The sequence below is a fragment of the Podarcis raffonei genome, chromosome 13 (genome assembly GCF_027172205.1).
Source record: "Podarcis raffonei isolate rPodRaf1 chromosome 13, rPodRaf1.pri, whole genome shotgun sequence".
Taxonomy (NCBI): Eukaryota; Metazoa; Chordata; class Lepidosauria; order Squamata; family Lacertidae; genus Podarcis; species Podarcis raffonei.
In genome coordinates, this window is record NC_070614.1 from 34,952,837 (window position 1) to 34,975,910 (window position 23,074).

Genomic DNA, 23,074 nt, shown 5'->3' on the forward strand with positions numbered 1-23,074 from the left:
TTTGGGGGGCGGAAATTGTCTAATGCTCAAATTGTGCCAATATCAGAAGTCAACCCCACTGTTGCAGGCTACAAGCAACACCTAATTTCTCCCAAAAAGTTTGCTTGCACTTCTCCTGGAGCAGTGGTTCACAGAAGGAAAGCTTCTGAATATTCAGCAGGAGCCCCCCACCCCGGCCCTGAAAACTAGGGGATCCCCAAAGCCAACCTGCCCTCCTTCCCCTTTTTTTCCTACAACCCTCCACCATTACAGAGAGGGGTGCCTGAGAAACGCTAAATCAACAGATTAGCTCACATATATCTCCCTACTCCCCACCCACCCACCCTTTTTGTGTTTTCTTTTATTTAAACCTTTTATGTCTAAATCAACAAAAAGGAGACCCCTCTCTCAAAACACAGAAGTAAAGATTTTAGCTGTAAAACGCACAGAAAAAACGCTCACAAGAGAGAGAGAGAAAAAAAATCAAATGAACATCACCAACTGTTGGGAAGAGGAAGAAGAGGAGCGCAGAGACGGCGGATCCTGGTGGGTGCTGAGCAGAGATGTCCAGGGAGGGGAATGTAGCTGCCGACAAATGATGGGCAATAAAGACAGGGACAGTGAAGGAAAAACTAATGAGAATAAAAAGCCAATGGCAAATGAAGAGGGCCCCCCCACACAAACACACTGGCTTCCAGTGGGCTTCAGGAGGCAGGGGGCTCCCACCTGGGACAGCACTGTGGGAGGCTGGGGTGGTGCAGTCTGTGGTTGCAAGGGCAAGGGCTTTCCAGATTCTCCAAGAGGCTTAGGGGGACCTGGAAGGGGGCAAAGAGAGGAGAAATTAACAAGCTTCGCTCCCAGGATGGGCTACCACCCGAATTTCCCAGCCTAGGGGGAGACCACCTGCCCCAGGCTCTTGAGGTCACTCCAGAGTGAACTGTAACCTTTTCACAATTGTCTACATCACCTTAAGGAATCATGGCCACTTGGACACCAGTAGTACAGAGTGGAAAATGTTGTGAGGGAGAAGGGAAAGCTTCACAATGCCCACTGGAGAAGGTTGGACAGCCTTATGTATCTGCAGGCCATTAGGGAATGAGGCAGGAAAGAGTCCACAACCCCCAAATAGAAAAACCCACAGAAGGCCTGCTTCTGAAGACAAGCGTCTATACAATGAGCCAGCCCGAGCCAACCTTCAGCACGCTTCTTGCCCCTCTCCCCCAGGAGAGAAGAACTTGGGACTATGACATCACACACCAGGAAGCAAAAGAGGCTGCAGTAACAACCTCCACATATTTGTAATACTTTCTACCTGTGTGATGGTTTTAACAGATGATTTTAACAGTCAGCTGCTCTGGGGGTCAATCTTGGTTTGAACGTGAGGTGAAGCAAATATTCCCCATAGAGTGATGTCACAAAGGTCTACTCAATGTTCTATCAATTAATTTACAAACATTACTAGAGGGAAACCTCCCATCCAGGAAGTTACAGAGTCTGACCTACTCAACTTCCACAGAATTACAGTGCAGCTGCACCATGTGCTTTCCCAGCCATCCTGTGACACAATTCTGTAACTCAACTGCAAAGATCAGCAGGAACATGGAACAGTGTTTTCTGGGACACTACACCCAAGGCCATTCACTTAGAGCAGAGGGGAGGAGCTGCAGCCCCAGGGACCAAGGTGGCCCTCTAGGGCATCTTTATCTGGCGCTTGGACCTCCTCCCAGGCTACACCCAGAGCCAGGCTCTGTGCTTTTACCTGACTGGAATGTGTGTCCTTAAACTATTACAGTACATCTTGCTTGCCTGAATAGAGGATAGAGAAACAGGGGAAAGGGGCTCTATGCAGAAACCTGTTCTTACAGACTGCTTTTTGTCAATAATTCAAATCTGGAGCTGCTGGGGGTTTTGCTGAATTACTGCTCTTTATGAGCTGTCATATTTTATAAGCCACCTTGAATACTGTCAGAAACCAAGCACATACTACCTTGAAGTTCTGCGGCGGGGGACTCGGGGGCTGGGGGAATTGCGTCGACGTTTCCGGCCTGGAGACCTGCTGATGCTTCGTCTGTTTCTCTGCGAGGACCTGTCCCTGGACCTGTCCCTGGAGAAGCAAAGGAAGGCATGAAGCTGAGCCAGGTTATCTTAACTCCAATTCTCACATATCCTCCCTCCCTATTCCAAACAGATCCCTAGCCACCGCCTCCCTCCCTCACAATCCCAACATGGTGAGAAGGGAGGCTCAGGTTCCTACCTGCGTCGGTCCCTTGGAGCTGAAGGCAGCTGGACCGGAGGGGATACCCGGCGGCGTTCTGCTGGGGAGTAGCTGAGGGAGCGTGAATCACGCAGGGAGTCAATAGGCTTCCGGGGACTGCGTGACCTGAAGGAAGAGAGGGAAGATGGGCTGCTTAAGAGTGCATTCACCACACTTGGCCCTTCAGCTATGGGAGAAGAAAAAGAACTCGTGTGATCATTTTCCGGCAAAATGCTGGACAAGAGTAAAGCATGGACACACCCCTAGGCTGTACCCAGAGCTGAATACCCATGCCCTCATACTACGTGCAGAGTTCAGAATCCTTTCATTTTTAAGACGTTTCCAATTCAGTACTAGATCCATATTTTAGGAGCCCACACGTAAAATTCTCTCTGTGGCCACATTCTTCTCACTGACATCACCTGCACGTCAGGGAGAGAACTAGCAAGTAGTGCAGCAGTAGCAGCTGCCACAACATTTTCCTTGCTGTTGCCGTAACTCATGCACTCACTCTGGACCAAAGGGTGGGTGAGCAAACGGTTAAGGGTAGGCAGACTCTCTGCAAAGAGTCCCCTGATTGCCCCATCAGGCCAAGCCCCAATGCTGGAGTTGTTTGAATCCTTAAAGCTGCAGAGGCAGGCTACAGTAGGTGCAGGAAATGCCTGGCAAGATCTCAGTTGGGCGGAGGCTAAGCAAGCTTTCTACTGGAAAGGACTTTGGAGCTCAGCAGAAATCCAGGCATCTAACAGTGGTTTTCAAGAAGAGGTTGATGCAGAGCAAGCCAACAGATTCCAGTTTCCTTAACAGAAACATGAAAGCTGCCTTATACAGAGCCAGATCACTGTTCCATGTAGCTCAGTCTTGTCTACACCAGGGATGACACCTGTGACGCTCCAGATGTTGTTGAACTAGAACTCCCATCAGCCTCAGGGAACATGGCCAATCATCAGGGATGATGGGAGATGGAGTCCAACATCTGGAGAGCCACAGGTTCCCTATTCCTAGGCATCAATGATTGGCAGCAGCTCTCCAGGACTTCAAACAGGGGTCTCCTACCTAGAGATGCCAGTGGCACAAGAGCAAGCCTCCTCACTACCACACACACACACACACACACTCAGGCCCAAAGTCTTCTGCACCTTTGTTACCCACCTGCAACACTTGGGACTGCTGGCATTCTGCTACACATGCTCTTTTTACACCATTTTCACTAACAATGTGGTGCCAACGGCCACCCTAATTAAAGAGTTGGAAGAATGGAGAACAGTCCCACAGGATACAACAATCTTGTAGGAGGAAGGGACTGGTCCAAGAGGTGGATTTGCCCTGCCAGACCTTAAACTGTATTATGAATCAGCAGCTTTCTGCTGGTTGAAAGAATGGCTACTCCTTGAGAACACAGACATTTTGGATTTGGAAGGCTTGAACAATGTGTTTGGTTGGCATGCATATCTGTGGTATGATAAGGTCAAAGCACATAAAGCATTTAAAAATCATATTGTCAGGAAAGCACTATTTAATGTCTGGATAAGATATAAAGATTTACTTGAAAATAAAACCCCAAGGTGGCTGTCACCGATGGAAGCGAAGGCTCAGAAAAAGCTCAATATGGAGGCCAAATGGCCGAAATATTGGGAAATTTTGGAACAAGCAGGAGACAAATTGAAATTGCAGAGTTATGAAAAACTAAAGAATAAAGTGCGAGATTGGCTTCATTATTATCAAATAATGGAGGCATATAATCAGGACAAAAAAATTGGATTCCAGGTGGAAAAATCAAAATTGGAAACAGAACTGTTAGAGCCCAAAACTAAGATTTTGTCAAGGATGTATAACTTGCTGTTGAAATGGAATACACAGGATGAAACGGTGAAATCTGCTATGATTAAGTGGGCACAAGATGTTGGATATAATATTATGTTTGCTGACTGGGAACAGTTATGGACCACAGGTATGAAGTTTACGGCATGCAATGCCTTAAGAGAGAATATTATGAAAATGATATACAGGTGGTACATGACCCCAGTCAAGCTGGCAAAAATTTATCATTTGCCCGATAACAAATGTTGGAAATGTAAAGAAACAGAAGGTACATTCTTTCACCTTTGGTGGACGTGCCCGAGGATTAAGGTTTTCTGGGAGATGATATATAATGAAATGAAAAAGGTATTTAAATATACCTTTCCTGAAGAAACCGGAGGCCTTTCTCCTGGGCATTGTTGGCCAATTGGTGCCAAAGAAGGATAGAACTTTCTTTATGTATGCTACGACAGCAGCGAGAATACTTATCGCAAAGAATTGGAAGACGCAGATGAAGGTGATGGACTACATGGAATTGGCAGAAATGACCGGCAGAATCCGAGACCAGGGAGAAGAGTCGGTGGAAGAAGATTGGAAGAAATTTAAAGACTATTTACAGAAATATTGTAAAATTAATGAATGTTAGAATGATGTTGGATGAAAAGTTATGTGGTTTTTAGCTATAATGCTATAAGGAGTATGAAAAAATTGGACTATGAATAGACAAAAATCTAATGTTACATTATTTTCAGATTAAAGATTAGGATAAGTAAAGAGGGGAAGGATTTGCTGAACTAACAAATTAAACTAGAATACAAAAAGGGAGGTTTGAGGAGGTCCGGGAATCAAGCAAATGAAAGAATGTGATGGAAAGATGGAATTGTTTTTTATTTGTATTTTTTCTTTTTTCATTTTGTAAAACCCTAATAAATATCTCTTAAAAAAAAAAGGAAGGGACTGGTCCACCCCATACTAAAATAAAGTCACTGCCAATAAGTCATGGCATCATTCATCGCAGCAGATTCTCAGCTTTCACCAATAACCAATAAGAATACTTACTTCCTCTTCTCTGGAGACGGCTTCTTTTTGGGGACCACTTTGGCTGGTACCTGGGATCCAGTCTTAGGCGACGAGGGTGAAGCAGAGGAGGAAGATGATGAAGATGAGGAAGAGGCAGAGGACGAGGAGGAGGATGTGGAGGAGGAGGAAGAGGAAGAGGAGGAAGAGCTGCTGCTGGAACTGCTGGAGCTCTGAGAACGGCGCTTACGTTTGCCCACTTCCAAAGGCTGCTCATCACGGTTAGCCTCCTTCAGCACTGGACTTGGTGGCCTGGGGCGGGAGAAGAGAAAATGAAGGATAGTATCAAGTTCAGACACACAGGGCAACTGTGTTAAAAGGATTAAGAGAGGTATTGGTGGGTTACTTCTAGAATCACCATTTTTGTTTCTTTGCCAGGGGAAACTGATACACTAACCTTTGGTGTTTATGGGAAAGGTCCTGGAGACTAGCTGCCTTAGCCCGCCCCCCTTTACATTTCCGTTATCAGAATGGTTGCTGTTGTTCCCACCAGAACACATTGAAGGCTTCTACACACATTGGCCTACTGCTACATCACAATGGCTACATCTCTCAAGGGGCCAGTGCCACCTCTATGGTTGCCAACTGGGGACAAAGCAGAAACCTCTTGAGTGAAACACTTTGTGATAACGGGTGGGGAGCCTGCACCCTACAAGCTGTCACTGGACAGATTTCAACTCCATCATCTCAGAACCATTGGCCACAATGGACATGGCTGATGGAAGTTGGGAGTCCAACAACATCAGCAAGGACACAAGTTCACCCCCTACTTCAGGTGTTCTTAGATCAATGTAGAATCATCACCTTCAGTAGGAACAGCAATCTCACTAGTAAGATAATGTCAAAGGAGGTTCTCATTCCTGCTGAAGTTCAAAAATCAGAACAGTATTTCGATTAGTGATTCTAATGATCAGCCTCTTCCATCTCCCAACTCTTGCTTCCTCTTCCCATTCTCCAGTTCCCTAATGCTTTGTTTTCTAGTTCTATCACCCCAAACCATGTCAAAAGTAAATATGAAAAGTACACTGAACTAGAATCTTGGGGAAAGAATCAAAGGATGTTCACAAACCTAGCCACATGCATTTTATGTGTACAAACACATGCTCTGCAAGGGAGCCCTGCATTTGGTTTCACCAGGTGCGCTTTAAAGGAGCAAAAGGCTTGCATGGGGCCTGCAGTGCAGATTCAGAGCCCAGATTCCATGTGCCTTCCTGCTACAAAGACACAGTGAAGTGAAACAAGGTTAGCCTCTGGTGGACAAAGACCACCATTACAGCATTTAAAAACCGTTTCAGCTAACATGACGAACTTTATGAGATCTTTTAAAACTAAGAGGTAAAGTTCTCACCCTCATTTGGTAGATTTAAGTGTCAAAACAGAGTGTGGAGAGAGAAGCCATGAAAAGCAAGAGGTAAAGTCTATGACATTTCTATGCCAAGCTTAAGAAACATACAAGATATGGACACTGGCCATCCACAAGCAGAATCTGGGATAGCTAAGCTATACAGGTCATGTTATGCCCTTTTTGCTTAAGGAAGCCTCTCATACGGACACCTATTGGCAACTAGGTAAGAGAGAGGACCGGCTGAAAAGGGGATGGCAAACATGCATCCTTGTACCCTTCCCAAGCCTACTTAGTTTCTGTGCTAAGGAATGGAGATGCTTTTATGCCCCTCCAATGGCCAGCATACAAACAAAGGTTACCAGATTCTTAATAACTTCTGACAGCTTATTTTCAAGGCTGATATTAGTGCCAAGACACACTACAGTGGTTAATTTAGCCCACCAAAGGAAGGAGGATTGAACTATTAGCTTGCGCTTGTTATATTGGGGCAGCCAACCCCTGACCTGAAGAGCTGATGCAATCACCCAAGGAAGTTTTTCTGGCCCTCCAAGACCCCCCCCCCAATTCTGGAGGTGGCAAAAAGATAAAATAAATTTTAAGTACATACAGTCCTGAAGAGGGTGAAGATCCTTGTGCCCTGCTTGAGATGTAAATCTTCCTCTCCTCAGCCATCAGGCTGGAGTGGAGAGAGGAAAATTACCAGCTGAGGTGGTGTAGGTGGGGGACAACACCTACTACTGACAATCTGTGCCCAAACAGTTGACCAAGAGTGAAGGCACCCCTCAGGCCACAAAAGGTTAGCAACCAGTTGAGCTTTGCATAAAAATCTTACAGAGAATAATATCTCTTGGTTTTCAAGGTCTTAGCTATTTCACACTCTCAGCCTGCATAGAAAAACACACATTTCAAGTATCAGATGAAATGGATTTTGTCCCCAAATTTTTCATGCTATAATGTGAGTCTTTCAAGGTGCTACAAAACTCCCTTTTCTGGAGTGGAAGGCACAATGTGGAGTTGTACAGTGGAGATGGTTGGAAAACAAGGCACAGAGGGTCAGAGGTACGGATACCCTGAGTAAATACAGCAGAACAGGTGACCTAGCTTCATGTAAGACAGGTATGAACAGTGATTACTAGCAACTTAAGAGAGCGGGAACGGGGGAGGGGGCGGGTGAGAGAGAGAAATATAGGCTCTTACTGTTTTGGTACAATCTCCGCCTCAAGGTCTTTTGCCGGCTGATCCGGGGGGATGGACTCAGATGAGCTGGATTCAGAATCGGAATCAGAAGACGATGAGGAAGAGGAGGAGGAGGAGGAGGAAGAAGTGGTGGAGGAAGCAGATGAACTTCTCTTCACCTTTGAAGGAGCAGAGGGTAGCGGAGAGGGGGGAGCCAGTTGTGGGGCAGTAGAAGAGCTGCTCCTGGTGTTCTCCATGGCAACAGACGCCAGCTGTGGCTCAGCCTCTAGGGTGGGGAGGCGCCCTGCAGGCCTCTCTGCTACTTTTCCTTCAGATACAAACTCCTCTTCTTTGGGGGCTGGGGCTAGCACAGAAACCAGGGCTGGCAAGGGGCTGGAGGACTCAGAGGAGGAGGAGGAGGACCGAGCTTTAACAGGAGAAGGGGAGTCTGCATGGGAACTGCTTCTCCCTGACAAAGGAGCACCAGCAGCTGTCTCATCCCTAACCGTGGAAGGATGAAAGACCTGACTCCTATCTCCAGGGCTGTCTCGGACAGTCGTGGAACCACCATTCTTTGACACGGCAGATGGAGCAGGAGACAGGGCCTTTCGAGCTACGGGAGAGTCCTCACATGGTGGGGTTGGAGTGCGAGGGATGGCAGTGTTGCTTTTGCTGTGCCATAGTGAGGGTGCTGATGACTTCTCCTGGATGTCAGACTTGGGGTATTTCTCCAGCACAGGAGGAGAGCGGGATTTCCTTCCTGGAGAGGTGCAGATTTCTCGGGAGCCTGATCTGGAATGCTTCCTCACAGGAGACGACCGAAAATCAGGAGACACTCTGGACCCAGTGCTTTTGTAGGTTGCTGTTATTCGCGGGGCATCTAATCTGGGAGGTGAACGGGATGCATTCCGGCTGGTAGCACTCCGCTGTGGCGACAGCCTAGACATCTCTCTCCGTGCTGGTGATCGGGAATGGCCTCTGCGCGGTGAGGCGACTGAGCGCTCACCCTTCCATGTGAAGCGAGATTTGTCTTGACGGGAAGGGGATCTTGAGCAGCTTCGGCCTGGGGACGAGATGGACCTTTCCCGCCGTAATGAGCCCCGAGACTTGTCTCGCCGCCTGGAGAGCGAACGGGAACGACTCCTCCATGACAAAGAGCCAGATCTTCCCCGTCGCAAGGAGGTTCGAGGTCGGCTGTCACAGTGAGATGACGATTCAGACCTATGTGGATGCATGCTGGTGTTTGACCTCTGCCTGGAGCGTGATCTGGACCTCTGTCTCAGAGGTGTTCTAGATTTCCGTCTAGGGCTCAGTGGTGACATAGATCTCCGTCTTCTTGTAATTGGTGTTCTAGACTTCTCTCTGGCTCGTGGAGATGAACCAGACCTTCGACGTCGTGGTGGGGTTCTAGATTTTATTCTGGGTCTTGGAGAGGATCCAGATCTGCGGCGGCGGCGTGGTGGGGTTCTGGACTTCATTCGTGGTCTTGGGGATGAACCAGACCTGCGTCGCCTTGGTGGGGTTCTGGACTTCATTCGTGGTCTTGGAGATGATCCAGACCTACGTCGTCTGGGGGGTGTCCTGGACTTCATTCGTGGTCTTGGAGATGATCCAGACCTACGTCGTCTGGGGGGTGTCCTGGACTTCACTCTGGGCCTTGGTGGTGACCCAGACCTACCACGCTTTGGTGGAGTTCTGGATTTTGCTCTAGGCCTGGGTGGAGACCTTGATATCCTGCGTCTTACAGGTGTCCTTGATTTTACTGCCGGTCTGGGAGGTGACGGAGATCTGCTTACAGATTTTTCTTTTCTATCTGGTGAAGACTCTGAACTGCTCTCACTGTTGTGTATTCTTGGCTTCTCTTTAACCTCTGAATACGACCCTGACCTGCTCCTCCGAGGTGCATCTCTGAGTGCCTCTTTCTTCTCTACAGGAGAAACCTTTGACGTCTCACTTGCTTCTGGAGAAGCTCCAGGTCTGTTGTGCTTTGCAACAGCTGGAAGTGTGCTGTTCTCTGGTTCTGGAGATGAATCTGACCTGCTGTGTGCTGGCGATGATACAGATTTGCTTTTGTTGACTGAAAGTGTTACAGAGCGACTCAGTCGTGGAGGTGATCGAGATTTATTGTCTTCTGGAGAAGACGTTGATGAAGAGGAGGAGGAAGAGGAGGAGGAGGTGGTGGAGGAAGAAGAGGAGGAAGAAGAAGAGGAAGATCCAGATCTACTTCGCCTTGATGGAATCTCTGACTCTGTGAGTACTGATGACCCAGGCTGGCCTTGACTTGGTGGAGACTTCAATTTCTCTTTCCCAGGGGGAGATGAACCTAATTTACTTTTCCGGAATGGTGATGCAGCTCTCTCCATTACTGCCAATGATTTGTTGTGCCTTGCAGGTGACCCAGATTTTGACTTTATTTCTTGGGATTTATTTTGTTTTGGGGGAGATTTAGATTTGCCATTTAGTTCAGGAGATGATCTGGACCCACTTCTCCTCATAGGTGATCTAGACTTCTCTCTCACTGCTGGAGAGGAGAGCCCAGGCCTGACCTGAATCAACGGTGATGTGACTTTCTTTGTCTCAGGAGAGTACTTGGACTTGCTCCTGGAAGGAGATTTAGATTGCTCCTTGACCAATGGAGAGGAACCAGACCTGCTTCGCCTTGCTGGTGATCTGGATTTCTTCAACTCCAAAGAGCCGGTTGTACATTTTCCCAGTGGTGAAGTGGATTCCTTCTTCAGTTCCAAAGATGATCCAGATGTAGTTCGTCTTGGTGGAGACAGAGATTTCTCCCTCAAAGCTGGAGGTGATCCAGACAAGCTCTGCCTTCGGACTGGTGATCTAGGCTTTTCTTTTGCTGCTAGAGACCTTCCAGATCTGCTTCGCTGCAGTGGGGGTGTAGACTTTGGTTCTGAAGAGGCTGTTCGTCTTGGAGGGGATAATGAGTTTTCTTTTGTTGATGACTGAGAGGAACCAGACCGGTCTCGTCTTGGAGATGATCTTAATTCCTTCTGCAGCCCTGGAGAGGACCTTGACTTCGTTTTCACTTCTGGGGAAGACTCAGACCTGTTTCGCCTTCTGGAGGATCCAGACCTACTGCGTCTTGCAGGTGAGTTAGATTGGCTTCTTCTAGAAGACATTTTAGATTTCTCTTCAACTGCTGAAGAATCCTCAAACTTCCTTGTATGTCTTGGAGATGAGCCAGATCTGCTCCTTGAGGACACGCTAGATTTATTTTTGACTGCTGGAGGTGTCCTGGATTGACTTCGCCTTGCTGGTGATCTGGATTTCTTTTTTGGTGTTGAAGAACCAGACCTGCTTTGCCGTGGAGATAACCTGGACTTCGTTTTCAGCCTGGGTGAGGAACTAGAGCGACTGCGCTGTGGTGGTGTTCTTGATTTTTTCTTCCTTGACCTTGGAGATGAACCTGAACAACTTCTTCTAGGAGACAACTGTGATTTCTTCTTTGCCTTTGGAAGTGATCCAGATCGACTGCGCCGGGGAGAAACACGTAATCTGCTTCTTGATTCAGGAGATGAGCCAGACTGGCTACGCCGCAAAGGTTTTCTGGACCTCTCTCTCATTTGGGGGGAGGAACCAGATCGGCTTCTTCTTGAAGAAATTCTAGAGGCCTTCCGATCCGGAGATGACACAGACCTACTTCGCCTTGCTGAAATCAACGACTTCTCTCTCCTTGGTGAAGAGCTTGACCTTCCTCTCCTGGGAGGAGTTCTGGTTCTAGATCGCCCTCTTCTGGGTTGAGTTCTGGATCGAGACCTTGCTCGTCTGGGTGGAGTTCTGGATCGAGACCTGCCCCTTCTTGGTGGGGTTCTTGAACGTGACCTTCCTCTTCTTGGTGGGGTTCTTGACCGTCCCCATCTCCCACTATTTCTGCTTCTAGACCAGCCATGCCTTTGGGGAGTTCTAGAACGAGACCAGCCACGCCTCTGAGGTGTCCGTGATCGGCCCCATCTAGGAGGACTTCGTGAGCGTGACCTGCCCCACCGCTGGGGTGTTCTTGACCGGCCCCGCCACTGAGGGCTGCGAGAACGGAGCCTTCTTGGAGGAGTACGTGAACGGGATCGAGCACGTCTCTGAGCAGAGCGAGACCTTCCCCTCCTTGGAGGTGTGCGTGATCTGCCTCTCTTAGCTGGGGTGCGTGACCGAGATCTACCTCTTCGAGCAATGGGTGTTTGGGAGAGAGATCTATCCCTCCGACTGCTCCTTGACTTGTTGCCCCTGGCTGGAGGGGTGCCCGATAATTCACGACGAGATGTGACCTTGGCAGCCTGCTTTTGCCCAGAGCGGGAGACTTCGGGGGATGAACTAGACCTCTCTCTGTGTGTGGAGGTCTTCTCTTTGCCTTGCCTTTTAGGAGGCTCCTCTGGAGAAGAGCTACGGGAAACTAGGGCTGGCTTGGTTGCTGGGGAAGGAGAAGAGGAGGAAGAAGAGGAGCAGCTACCACTGTCTGAAGGAGAACAAGAGCGCTGAGGTGGAGAGCCATCGGGTGAGCCCTTCCTCAGCTTTGTCTCACTGGCTTTAGAAGTAGGAGATGAGGCAGCTGCCAGCTTCTCCTTCTGGTCAGTTGATGATTTAGCCTTGGATGGTAGAGTCCCATTACGATCCTCTGTCTGCTTCTTAGGGGGTGGGGACACACTCTCCTTCGAGGAGGAATGCTTGTGCCCCGAGACGCTTTCCCGAGAAGGATCACTTGGCATTGGGGAGCGATGCTTGAACCTTGAATCCCGCTCAAATGATGGAGAGGATTTCCGATCCCCATGCCGAGCAGACTTCCTCTCCTTTTCTCTTTCCTTCTCTCTGGCAGGAGAGGGGCTGCCAGAGCGCTGGCGGGTTTCACGTACTGGAGAATGCTTGGACATAGTTTTCTGGACAACAGGAATTTTTTAAAAAAAACAAAAACAACCTGTTAGTATTACAACCCCGACTCCATGATTTTTCTCCTCCAAATATAATCAAGTCCTGCTGAAATCCCTAAGGAATCTCTGTTGCAAGTCACTAAAGTATAATGCCATACCTCCCGCTTTTCTCTGCTTTCTCGAGGGCTTGGGCTCCTGCCCCGCCGGACAAGCTCGGGAGAAGATGAGCGTGTTCTCTCTGGCGGATTCTTGGAAACTGCCTCAGTTTCCGCTTGCTTCCGTGAAGGTGCAGAGGGAGACTTGCTCTGTCGCCTTAAGGAGGCCCGCTTCTGGGCTATGGGACTACCTGACCTGCAGATGATAAATAACTATCAGAGGCTTGAAATGTGAGTTATTTTCAATAGTCTGCCCAAGTCTGAAATCTGGTTTCAAGAACATTGGACTGGTGTGAGGAAGGAATAGAGGGAACTTTGGATCTCCATCCCAAAGCCATACCTGCTACGGGAGGCATCTGAAGAGGAAGAATCATCTGGGGAGGAGGAACGATCCCGTCGGCCTTTTTGAGATGCACTCTCGCTGGTGGACCTAAGAGGGTTAGAAATGTGAGCAGAAAGGATGCAAAAAAAAAAACAAAACAAAACAAAAAGACCACCTTTAGCAAGGAGGGATCTTGGTAGTGGCGAGAAAAAGGTGGTTTTTACCTCCTGCGTTTCTTTTCCTTAGATTTGTGTTTGCTCTTGGGACTTGGGGACCTGGAAAAAGACATTTGTTTTGAAACATTCTGTAAACATTGCACAGCCATTATTTCCATCTCAGTTCCTACAGTACCCACTGCAGAACATCCCCATCCCTAGGAATAACCAAGAAGCTATTACTAAACATATATCTCTAAAACACCGCCACACAATTCATAACAAGATCAATGCAACATGTAGCTAGTAACATTGGATGTACACGTGGGACATTCAGATTCAAGTCACCACTCAACAATGAAAATCACAGGCTATCCTCTGAGAACTCACAATTTCTCAGTTCTGATTGGTTGAGAATACAAGCAAAGTAAAATCAGAATTGCAAAGAACTCTCGATACCCAAATGCATTTTTAAAAAGTTAAGACTTACCTGTGCTTTCTTTTCTTTGACTCTGACCTACAAAAAAAAAAACACCACAGGGTCTTATATACTTCAGCTTATTGCCAGTCACCTAACAACATAATAGTATGCCCAGAAATCTTGATACTGGATGAAAAGTGATGACTTCCCTCCACCCCAGTCCTACACAAGATGCCTTCAGACAAAGAATCTCTGACAAGAGATAGCTACATATAGGGTGAGAAAGGCCCCAAACTCTACATCATGTAACCTCTTTTGTAGCGGAAGACAAGACAACCGTACACCACAGAAAGCAAGGTCTGTTCTCTCATGCACACTTGAAGACAGAACCATAAGCTATTTAAGGAACACTGAAAATAACCATCAGCTGAAGAGATGAAGATCCTAAAGCCCAGTCTATCACACTAAGCCAGCCTATCTCTCCCAAGACAGCCCCTTACCTGTGTTTCTTTTTCTTTGAACTTTTCTTCCTCTCCCTCCGAGAAGGTGATCTGCTCTCAGATCTGAAGAGACAAACAAAAGGGACATGTTACATGTGGCAAGGGGTAATGGAGACCCACACATCCCAGATCCCTTACTCTCTCCCCTCACCCCAGCTAGCCAAACTCTAACTGACACCCTCTTCTCGCCACATCTCACCACTGCCTTTGTTCATGCACCCACCTGCCTCTGTCTTTCTTCTTTTTCTTCTTCTTCTGTTTTGGGGATGGTGAGCGGGAACTGCTAGACTCTTTAACAAGACTGGGAAAACACAGAAAAATGGTGAAAACCCAACTCCCGAACAGGCTCCAAAATAACGGCCCTCCCTTCCTTCCTTCCTCTCCCCATTCCTCCCAACAAATCCCCAAGCAGGCAACTAGGCTGCCAAATAAAAATTCTCAAGTTTAGGGGTATTAGCATCCACACCACAAAAGGTATATTAGGGAGTCCCAGTATCGTTAACAACCATTACAAAAATTATGTCAAAACTACAGCCAATTAATCAAGCAAAGAGATCAATAACTCATGTCAAAATACAAATCAGATTTTTAAATACATATATATTTAATAAACACATCATCTGATGTAATCTTAACCCAAGGCAAGGCTTGTATTATATAGTGAACGTCAAACAACTGCTATCAAATAATACCTATTTCTTAAACAAAAAAATACAACAAATTGTTTCCCAATCCATGTAAAGCGACAAGAGCTCAACTGAGGTAGGCACACCCATGTCTACCTCCCCAACTTCTACCTTTCCTTTCCTCAGCAAGGATGCCCACATACCTGTACTGCTTTTGCTGTTCCTGCTGCTGCTTAGCTGCTGCTGCTGCTGCTGCAGCAGCAGCAGCTGTTGCTGCCTCCTTAGCCCTGCGGTTGGGGTCAAAGGAGCTGCCATCCACATAGTTGTCACTAATTCCAAAGGCAGCTCTAAGCCTCTCGTTCTTCTTTTCATTGGCCTCAGCCAGCTGATGGGTCTCTGTGACACTGGAGAAGAACAGAAATAGTTACTACAAGGGGGAAACTAGAGGTTATGAGGCAAGCCCAAGGTAAGTATGGGAAGAGCAACAAGCCCCACAAGGAATGGAAAGGAGGTGGGGCGCTAATGAATCAGTCAACTCATCAGAATCAAAATCCACCAAGGTGCCTTACTTACGTCGGCTTCTGCTGCTGTTCCCCCTCCTTGACCACTGCTACATCCTTCTCCAAAAGCATCATCCGAAAAGTGGCTACCTTTTCCTGGATCTCCCCTTCTCCATACCTGGGTTGAGAACACCAGAAAATATTTTACAAGGCTTACCAGATGGGTCCCATAAACAAGGTAACCAGTCTCTAATGAGGTAGTAGGCAGTGCTGCTAAGGGACACGAATTGTAACAGATTGAAAACACTGACTACTTCCATCTAACACAGCATAGTACTTATGACTTACATGTAAAACAAAGACTTAAGCACAGCCCCCCCACACACACATCATGACCTAGCTAAGTGTCCTTCTATGAACCACTATTCTCTCAGCCTCAACCTCCCTGAGATCTGCAATTTAGAGATAGTATTACAACACCTCTGCATAGGAGGATCATCATTATCAATAAAGCATTTGACTCGAACTTCAAAGTATTTTATAAAAAGCTAAGCAAAGTTGTTACTCCCCCAAAAGGAATAATTTTCTACTACAAATGAAAATGTCATCTTCATTCCTGGAATTCAGCAAAACAAAATCAACAAATTTAACTCTTCTTGCAATACACATAAAATTGATTGAACACCTACTAAATGTAAAGTAACTTCACTCTGCTACATATATTGAAAGCACTTCTGAACAAGTACCACTGAAACCAACAGACAGCAAGCGGCCAGTGCCACAACGCATATGTACACCTAGCATGTATGACATGATTTCTCATACTTTCAACTCCTTGAGGCAGCTAAAAATTACTGAGGTCCTCCCATGACAAAATGGTAATATATATAGGCGGTTTGGTACTATCAGCAGGCAATTACCGACATCTAATCCATATTTAGAAATTACTAAATTCTTTGCCAAAGCGTTTTCCTGGTGACAATGAGGTCCATAGTTTAACTTTCCTCAAGCATAGTAGACGTTTACTCAGGAGGTACTAAAACCCAGCCCCCCTACTGACTAATCCAGAGAATTGACAGATCCAGAGGCTCACTTTAAGTAGAGAAGGCTTTTTCCCCACTCCCACTCCTAAGTATTTTTACCCATTTCATGTAAATTCTTCTCCCATTCACCTTTCATGCTCAACTTGTACTTCATTCCCCCACCCTACCCTACCCTCAGGCCTGGTCCTTGAACATGTTCACTTATTCTTCCCATTTCAGTTTTCCTCTTCTCTACTCCTAGTTTATTTATACCTGTATTATTAATCATAAATATGTAACTTTCCCATTTCCTTCGATACCTAAGCTCACCCTTTGCCCTTAGAGGAAGGACAGCTTTTCCTTCCTCGTCCCTGCATCCTAACTTTGTCTACCTTCCATCATTGCTGTGCTAACAGATCAGAGTAATTGGCCAGTTACCAAGACCAAGGTTGCCAACAAATGAAGGCAGAAATCCCAGGTGCAATGTCCACATACCCCACATTCCCATACCCCACCTTCTTCCACAATTGCTATCAGCCTTATTCATTCAACAGCTGCCACTATCTCCATGCTTATTTTTAAACCCCCGTTGTTATATTCCAAATATCTCTGCTTCCCTATTGCCTACTACAACCTACCCCTGCTCTTCCATGAGTTCAGCCAACTCTAAGCATTTCAGCTCAACCTTCCGCTTGCGCTCGTGGTCCAGGATGTCCTGGTTGGGTTTTTTAACCAGGGATGACTCCAGCTTCCTCAACTCCTCTTCTGACTTGTAGTCAGTGCGATCTTTCTTGTGGCGCACGGCCGAGAGGTTGCGCTGCACGTAACCGTTGGTGCCGCTGCCCCGGGGAGTGGGGAGTCCTATCCCATTGTACATGGCGCTCACAGGCTAGCACCAACGGTGCCTCTAATGCCTACAGAAAAAAACAGAGGATGTATGGCTAGAAGCAGAGGCAAAAGAACAACTGGCAGCTTCTGCCAACATTTTCCAAATACCAGGATGGATCCATGCCTCTTCACAATCAAGACTGAAAATATAAATGCACAGAAGAAATCCATAGAACTCATGCAGTGCAACATGCTTCCCACAAATTCCAACATGAATCTAGTGCCAAACACCCCCTCACACACACTTTCCTTTCTTCTTACTTTGCCCCATTAATGCACTCTATGCATCTTCAAATTTACTCCTTATCAAAGTCTCCCTTACTGCATTTCAGGCTTCCCTCATCTTCAAATTCTATCTGCTCCCCCAGAGAACTGTCTCACCTACAGCCTCTTACCTACATTTTTCCTGTTCAACACTTTTCCCTTTATGAACCTCCCAGGAACCTAATTTTTTTCATCCACCTGCTTTCAGAATTTGCTTAAATTTACTCATCCCATCCCCTAGAGAGCAGAGATGATCACAAAACCCTAGAGTCTTAACTTCCACTCTACTGAGCCCCTCTTCCTATTTTTACATTTTACACAAATACAACCCTATCCTTTGTTTCAAGATGGGGGCTTGAAACCCCACCAGTTTCAAGCCCCCAGCTAAGGCTACAATCCTGCTCATTATTATCTGGGAGCTCAGTTGGACTTACCTCTGAGCAAAAAATCCAAACAAACCGCACACGATTGGCCTGCACACACTCCCCTCCTCCCTCACTATCCCATTTGATCCTATTTCATAAACGGCTGAAATGCCAGCCCGATATTTTCCCAATCTGGCTCCAACCACCCCATTAACCTCCTCCTTTGAAGGACTGAACACCCCCTCCCAATCTTGTTATAACCTCTCTAGTCCCTATGAGGTTTCTAACCGGCTTAAAGGCCTGCGCCCCCCACCACATGCACCCACAACCTGGCTACGAGCAATCCATTCCTACATTCCCCACCCCCAAAAAGGCCTGGACAGCCATCTCTGTAGCAGTTTCAAGCCCCACCCCTGCCTCTACCCCTTACTAGGCCTTTCCTCCCTCCCCAGGAATATCCACACACACACAGCCCTACCTATTGGGCCGATTCACCTCAAGGCCTGATGGAGCCGTTCGAGACCCTCCCTCTGCCCGCACCCCAGCACTCAACCCAACACCCGCCCACGCATGCACCGCGTCCGTGACGCGCGCCCGCGCGCCCCCTGCCCAAACCCTCCCCTCCCTCCCCCTGCGCGACTCCCGAGATCGGGCCGCCCCGGAGTAGGCCTCTCACCCGCCTCCCTCGCGCTGCCCAGGGAGGCCGCTCTCTCTGCCTGCGCCACTCGCTCGCTCGCGCTCCCTCACCCGACGCAGCAGCAGCAGCCGCGGCGCAGGCGAAGGGTGAAGGGGAGGAGGGGGAAAGGAGGAGGAGAGGCGGAACCGCCCCCCTTCCCGTCCAATTCGCTCCCGTCTGTCCCTCTCCGCGCCCGCGGGGTTATGGGAAACGTAGTCCTTTCCTTCGTGATCAAGACCCCGACGCCAAGAGCCCGAGGCATGGAAAAGACTACAAATCCCGGCATGTAACGCAAGCAGCGCGAAGGTCGGACGCCATTTTCTAAAGCGCTCTGGGGAGAGGGATAGAGATGGGGGGGAGGGTGTTTCAGGAAGACTTTGCCCCTGCGGCTGGTTTTTCCTTTCGCTCTCTCACCCTCACTTTTTTTCCCTCTCTCTCTCGTACAGCAGTCACATCGATGCGCGACGCACTTCGGAAGGCACCGCTAGTGGTGCGTGAGGGAGCGGGGACAGGACGAGACGAGACGGAACCGTCCCTCCCGTCAGCCACCGCGCGTTCCCAAATTAGAGAGGAGAGGGGAGGAATCCAGAGTAGAAAGCCAAATCTCGCGAGATTTCATTTGGAAAAGCCGCGTTGCGTCTATCGCGACGCAAAATGTTGCGTGTCTTCGAAGCATGCCGGGAACTGTAGTTCAGCTGTTCCCATTGCATAGCACTCGCACACACTTCTCATACAAGCGAGACAACAACTTCCAGAATGAATTGCGAGCTGATGTTGCTGCATTTTCTTTCCCGTTTCCCCTCACAGAGGAAAGAACGGGGAATTTTATTCCTAGAGGGACTTTCCATAAAGCCCAAAGGGAAAGTTTGGCTGGGAGTGGAGCATATCTTTCGTTGCGCTGCAGACGGTGGATTTTGGGGAAAGTTAAGGTAGCAATATTTCATCATCAATGCAGCCTTCTGCCATTTTGTCAGCCCTGATATGTTCTCAGCTTCGCAGCGTGGCGAGCAGGGTTTAATTCTCAAGAGTCGTATTTACATTTTATTTTTATTTTTTAAGAAACTGCATTACCCAGAATGCACTGAATATGGACCCTAAACCTTCTGGGAAATGTAGTTTTTACCAATTAAATCACTGCCAGATTTACGTATGAGCTAAACAAGCTATAGTTTAGGGCCCCACTCTTTTGGGGGCCCCCAAAAAAATTAAAGGGAGAAAAAAACGGATGTACATTTCCAAAATAGAAGATAAAAAACAAATAAAATAAAACCTACATACCTATTAGGTCCATAAATTACCATATAGTATATATTCAACACAAAAAGCAGCAACAATTTGTTGTTGACAAAGGACAGCTGGACATATAAAGGACCCCATTACCTTCAGTAGCTTAGGGCCTCATCAAACCTAAATCCGGCCCTGAACTGAATATTTGTATTGGTTGCCTAGGGGTTAACCACCCAGCCCTCCACCTTTCATAGCTCTCAGAATAGCCGTAAGCCAGTGGTGGCCAAACTTGGCCCTCCAGCTGTTTTGGGACTACAATTCCCATCATCCCTGGCCACTGGTCCTGTCAGCTAGGGATGATGGGAGTTGTAGTCCCAAAACAGCTGGGGGCAAGTTTGGCCACCACTGCCCTAAGCCAGGCTTCCTCAACCTTGGCCCTCCAGATGTTTTGGGCCCACAACTCCCATGATCCCTAGCTAGCAGGACCAGTGGTCAGGGATGATGGGAATTGTAGTCTCAAAAACATCTGGAGGGCCGAGGTTGAGGAAGCCTGCCCTAAGTCATACATGGGAACTTCCAGCCCAGGAGCTTGCAAGGATCACCAGAAACGGCCCAGCCAAATGAGACTGCAGCTGAGTTACAACCTCCCACCTACCCACCCAAACTTTATTAACTTATTTTTGTTTCTACTGTTTCTCTTGATGCAGTTGTTCCTGACACGGTTTCCATGTAGTTTGACCTAGAAAGCCTTAAACAGCTCAGGATTTCAAGACCTCAAGGACCACCTTTCCCCATATTAACTGACCCGGACCCTGAGATCATCCTCTGAGGTCCTTCTTCACGTGCCTCCTCCATGAGGGTGACAACACAAGAACGAGCCTTTTCTGCCATGGCTCCTGATGAGTGGAATGCTCTCCTCAGGGAGGTTCAGCTGCCGCCTTCATTATACACCTTTAAGCGCTTTAGACGTTCCTCTTTAACTAGGCCTTTCACTGATTGACATCCAACGACCTTTTAAAATATGTTCAGGGTGGGGAATATTGGGTTGTTCTTGCTTCTATTTTTATTATGTCCTTTGTGTTTTTATATTGTGATTTTATGTATACCTACCAGTATATTATTCATCTCTATCCTGGACTGCTGATCTTCAAACATTTAAATTTTTTGAAATTGGCCAGAACCGGCGATTATGGCACTGTTGCCAGGAAATGCAGGGCAAGCAATGCAGAAAGGTGGCCTTCACCAGCCACATCACCAACTGCCCCACAAGCCAGTCCTCCAACAAGTGAGTTGATAGCCATGTTGCCAATCCCCACATGAACAGGTGGCACTGCAATTGCATTCCAGGTTAGAAGAACCTCCAAGAAAATAAGCCTTGAAAAGACAGAAGGGCAAATGGGAATATTAGAATGTAAGAATATTGACGTAACGTTATCTAGAGTCTCTGTAATAACCTAATGAACTCAATTCTGGAGCATAGGGCTACAAATACGAAAGCAAAGACTACACCACGCAAGTCTTCCTCATTGCAAAATGTCTAGTAAACCTTTCACATCCGTTCTTACCATATACCTGAGCGGGGAAGCAGATCAAGAGTTTGGAATGCATGGTGCATGAGGAAAAGCTGGAGCCACTAGCCATATTTGGCCAAGGAAGAGATGATTAAGACGATGACAGAAGCTTTCAAATATTTAAGAAGCTAAACAAGAGAAGGAATAACGTCAGTTTTCCAAGCCTAGCAACTAATTTCTGTGGGAAATTGTCATAATAGAATCTCAGCTGGTATCACAAGCAAAAGTTTCATTTGCGCTGCTATGGGATTTGTTGTTTTTAATGTTCCATAATGACTCAGCCTTGTCCATTCATATTTTACTCTGTTAGTCTGATTCTGTGCATGTTCACTCAAACATTAAACATTCTCGCTGCTGTTGCAGTTTATAAGAATATCTTTCCTTTTTCCTTTGAAAACTCTGGTCCCAATATCCCCAAGAGGAAGGCTTCTGGTTCTTTTGTAAAAGTTTGTTTGAAGAAAAATTTATTTCTTTGTATATCATATCCCAGAATTTTTTAATTTTATTGCATCCCCACCACATATGAATCATTGTCCCTTCAGCCTGTTTACACCTCCAGCATGTATTTGAGCATGTTCTGTACATCTTTGCTAACTTGCTGGGAGTTATATACCACTGTAGAATCCCCGCCGCGGGGATTTGAACCGCCGACCATGCGATCGGCAAGTCCTAGGCACTGAGGTTTTACCCACAGCGCCACCCGCGTCCCTCTTATATATACCAACATTGGTATATTTTCCCCCAAATCAATTGCCTACTTAGTCCTGACTTCTTTGACTTCCTCGTCTTTAACCTCCCATTCAAGTAGGAGTTTGTACATTTTGGAGATTACTTTTGTCTTACTATATATTAATTCTTTTGCCAAATCTCACACCTGTATTTTTCTTTAGCTTGTGCCTAATACTGTGGGGTTTGTTGAGTTTGGAGCAGAGATGCTGTTGCACGGAAAAACTGGAATACCTCAATTGTCCAGCTCTTTTTGTTGTTGTTAAAGTGTTTTCTTGCAAGGAAGTCACACAACTGGTGTCTGTTGGTTTTGCTTTATTGGGAAAGAGCTTGCAGGAGAATCTGGAGAATGGTAGGTGAACGGTGGGTAGCCCTGTACCATTTCACTAAACACACCCTGCCCTACAATGAGGAATGTGGGGAATGTGATGCTTTTCATTAAAATGTGGGTGAAGAGTACAGAAGTGAAGCTCTCAAATCAAGTAGCTCTTGAAGTTTGAACAGCCCTTGTAAAAATGCCTTGCCATTGTTTGTGTGGACACAGCCACCAATCCTACAAAAAAAAAGCGCAAACCTTTGGCATCGCCTCTTCAAGGTAAGTGTGCCCTATTGATACTGTTGACGTAAATATGTTTTGCGTGGCTTCTCATGCCTTGCTTAACTCTCTCCCGTCTCTTTTCCTGTCATGACCACAGGAAGGAGCTATAGCTTCGCAACCCACAATAACACATCCTGCCTTCTGTCTGAACCACTGCTAAGAATCAGAAGGTATTCCTGTTACTCCTGTTTGCACAGAAATGGAATTACGGTTGGAAGACTGTCGCCACTTCACTATCCACAACATGGAGACTGGGCACTGTTGGTCTTAAACCTCCAGAGGCATAAAATGCAAGACTTGCTATGTTTTCTCAAGCAGAAACCAGCCAGACTTTAAGTATTTATAGTCAGAGGCTATTGCACAATGTAATGACAGTAAACAACAAAAGTTGAATTCTTTTTTACTTCGCACTCAGACTCAAAATTATAAAGCAACACAGGCTGCGTACACACTATACGTTTAAAGCACATCACCTCCCCTCAAAGAATCCTGGGACCTGTAGTTCACTCCCTCAGAACTGCAATTCCCAGCACCTTTAAACTACATTTCCTGG

The 23,074-nt window shown here is 47.0% G+C and overlaps 1 protein-coding gene and 1 long non-coding RNA gene across 6 annotated transcripts; one reads left to right on the forward strand and one right to left on the reverse strand.

Annotated features, from left to right (window-relative positions):
- Nucleotides 1–682: 682 nt before the first annotated feature.
- Nucleotides 683–18,935, reverse strand: SRRM2 (serine/arginine repetitive matrix 2). Of its 5 annotated transcripts, none has more exons than XM_053360577.1 (15): nt 18,820–18,935; nt 16,845–17,120; nt 15,258–15,362; nt 14,888–15,088; nt 14,282–14,359; nt 14,059–14,121; nt 13,628–13,654; nt 13,207–13,257; nt 13,001–13,090; nt 12,664–12,856; nt 7,653–12,514; nt 5,093–5,362; nt 2,234–2,359; nt 1,967–2,083; nt 683–794 (listed from the first exon to the last, which is right to left on the reverse strand). In XM_053360577.1, the coding sequence occupies exons 2-15, from the start codon at nt 17,081–17,083 to the stop codon at nt 785–787; spliced, it is 6,432 nt and encodes a 2,143-aa protein (XP_053216552.1). In that variant the 5' UTR covers nt 17,084–17,120; nt 18,820–18,935; the 3' UTR covers nt 683–784. The 5 variants fall into 5 exon arrangements, with proteins under 5 accessions (XP_053216552.1, XP_053216548.1, XP_053216553.1 ...); XM_053360573.1 differs by having other exon boundaries at nt 18,814–18,931; XM_053360578.1 differs by lacking the exon at nt 18,820–18,935 and adding an exon at nt 18,471–18,559.
- A 44-nt stretch (nt 18,936–18,979) lies between these two features.
- LOC128399290 (uncharacterized) lies at nt 18,980–21,674 on the forward strand. The gene is made up of 2 exons (XR_008327201.1): nt 18,980–19,328; nt 20,334–21,674. It is a non-coding gene; the product is annotated as an uncharacterized LOC128399290 (long non-coding RNA).
- The last annotated feature ends 1,400 nt before the right edge of the window (nt 21,675–23,074 follow it).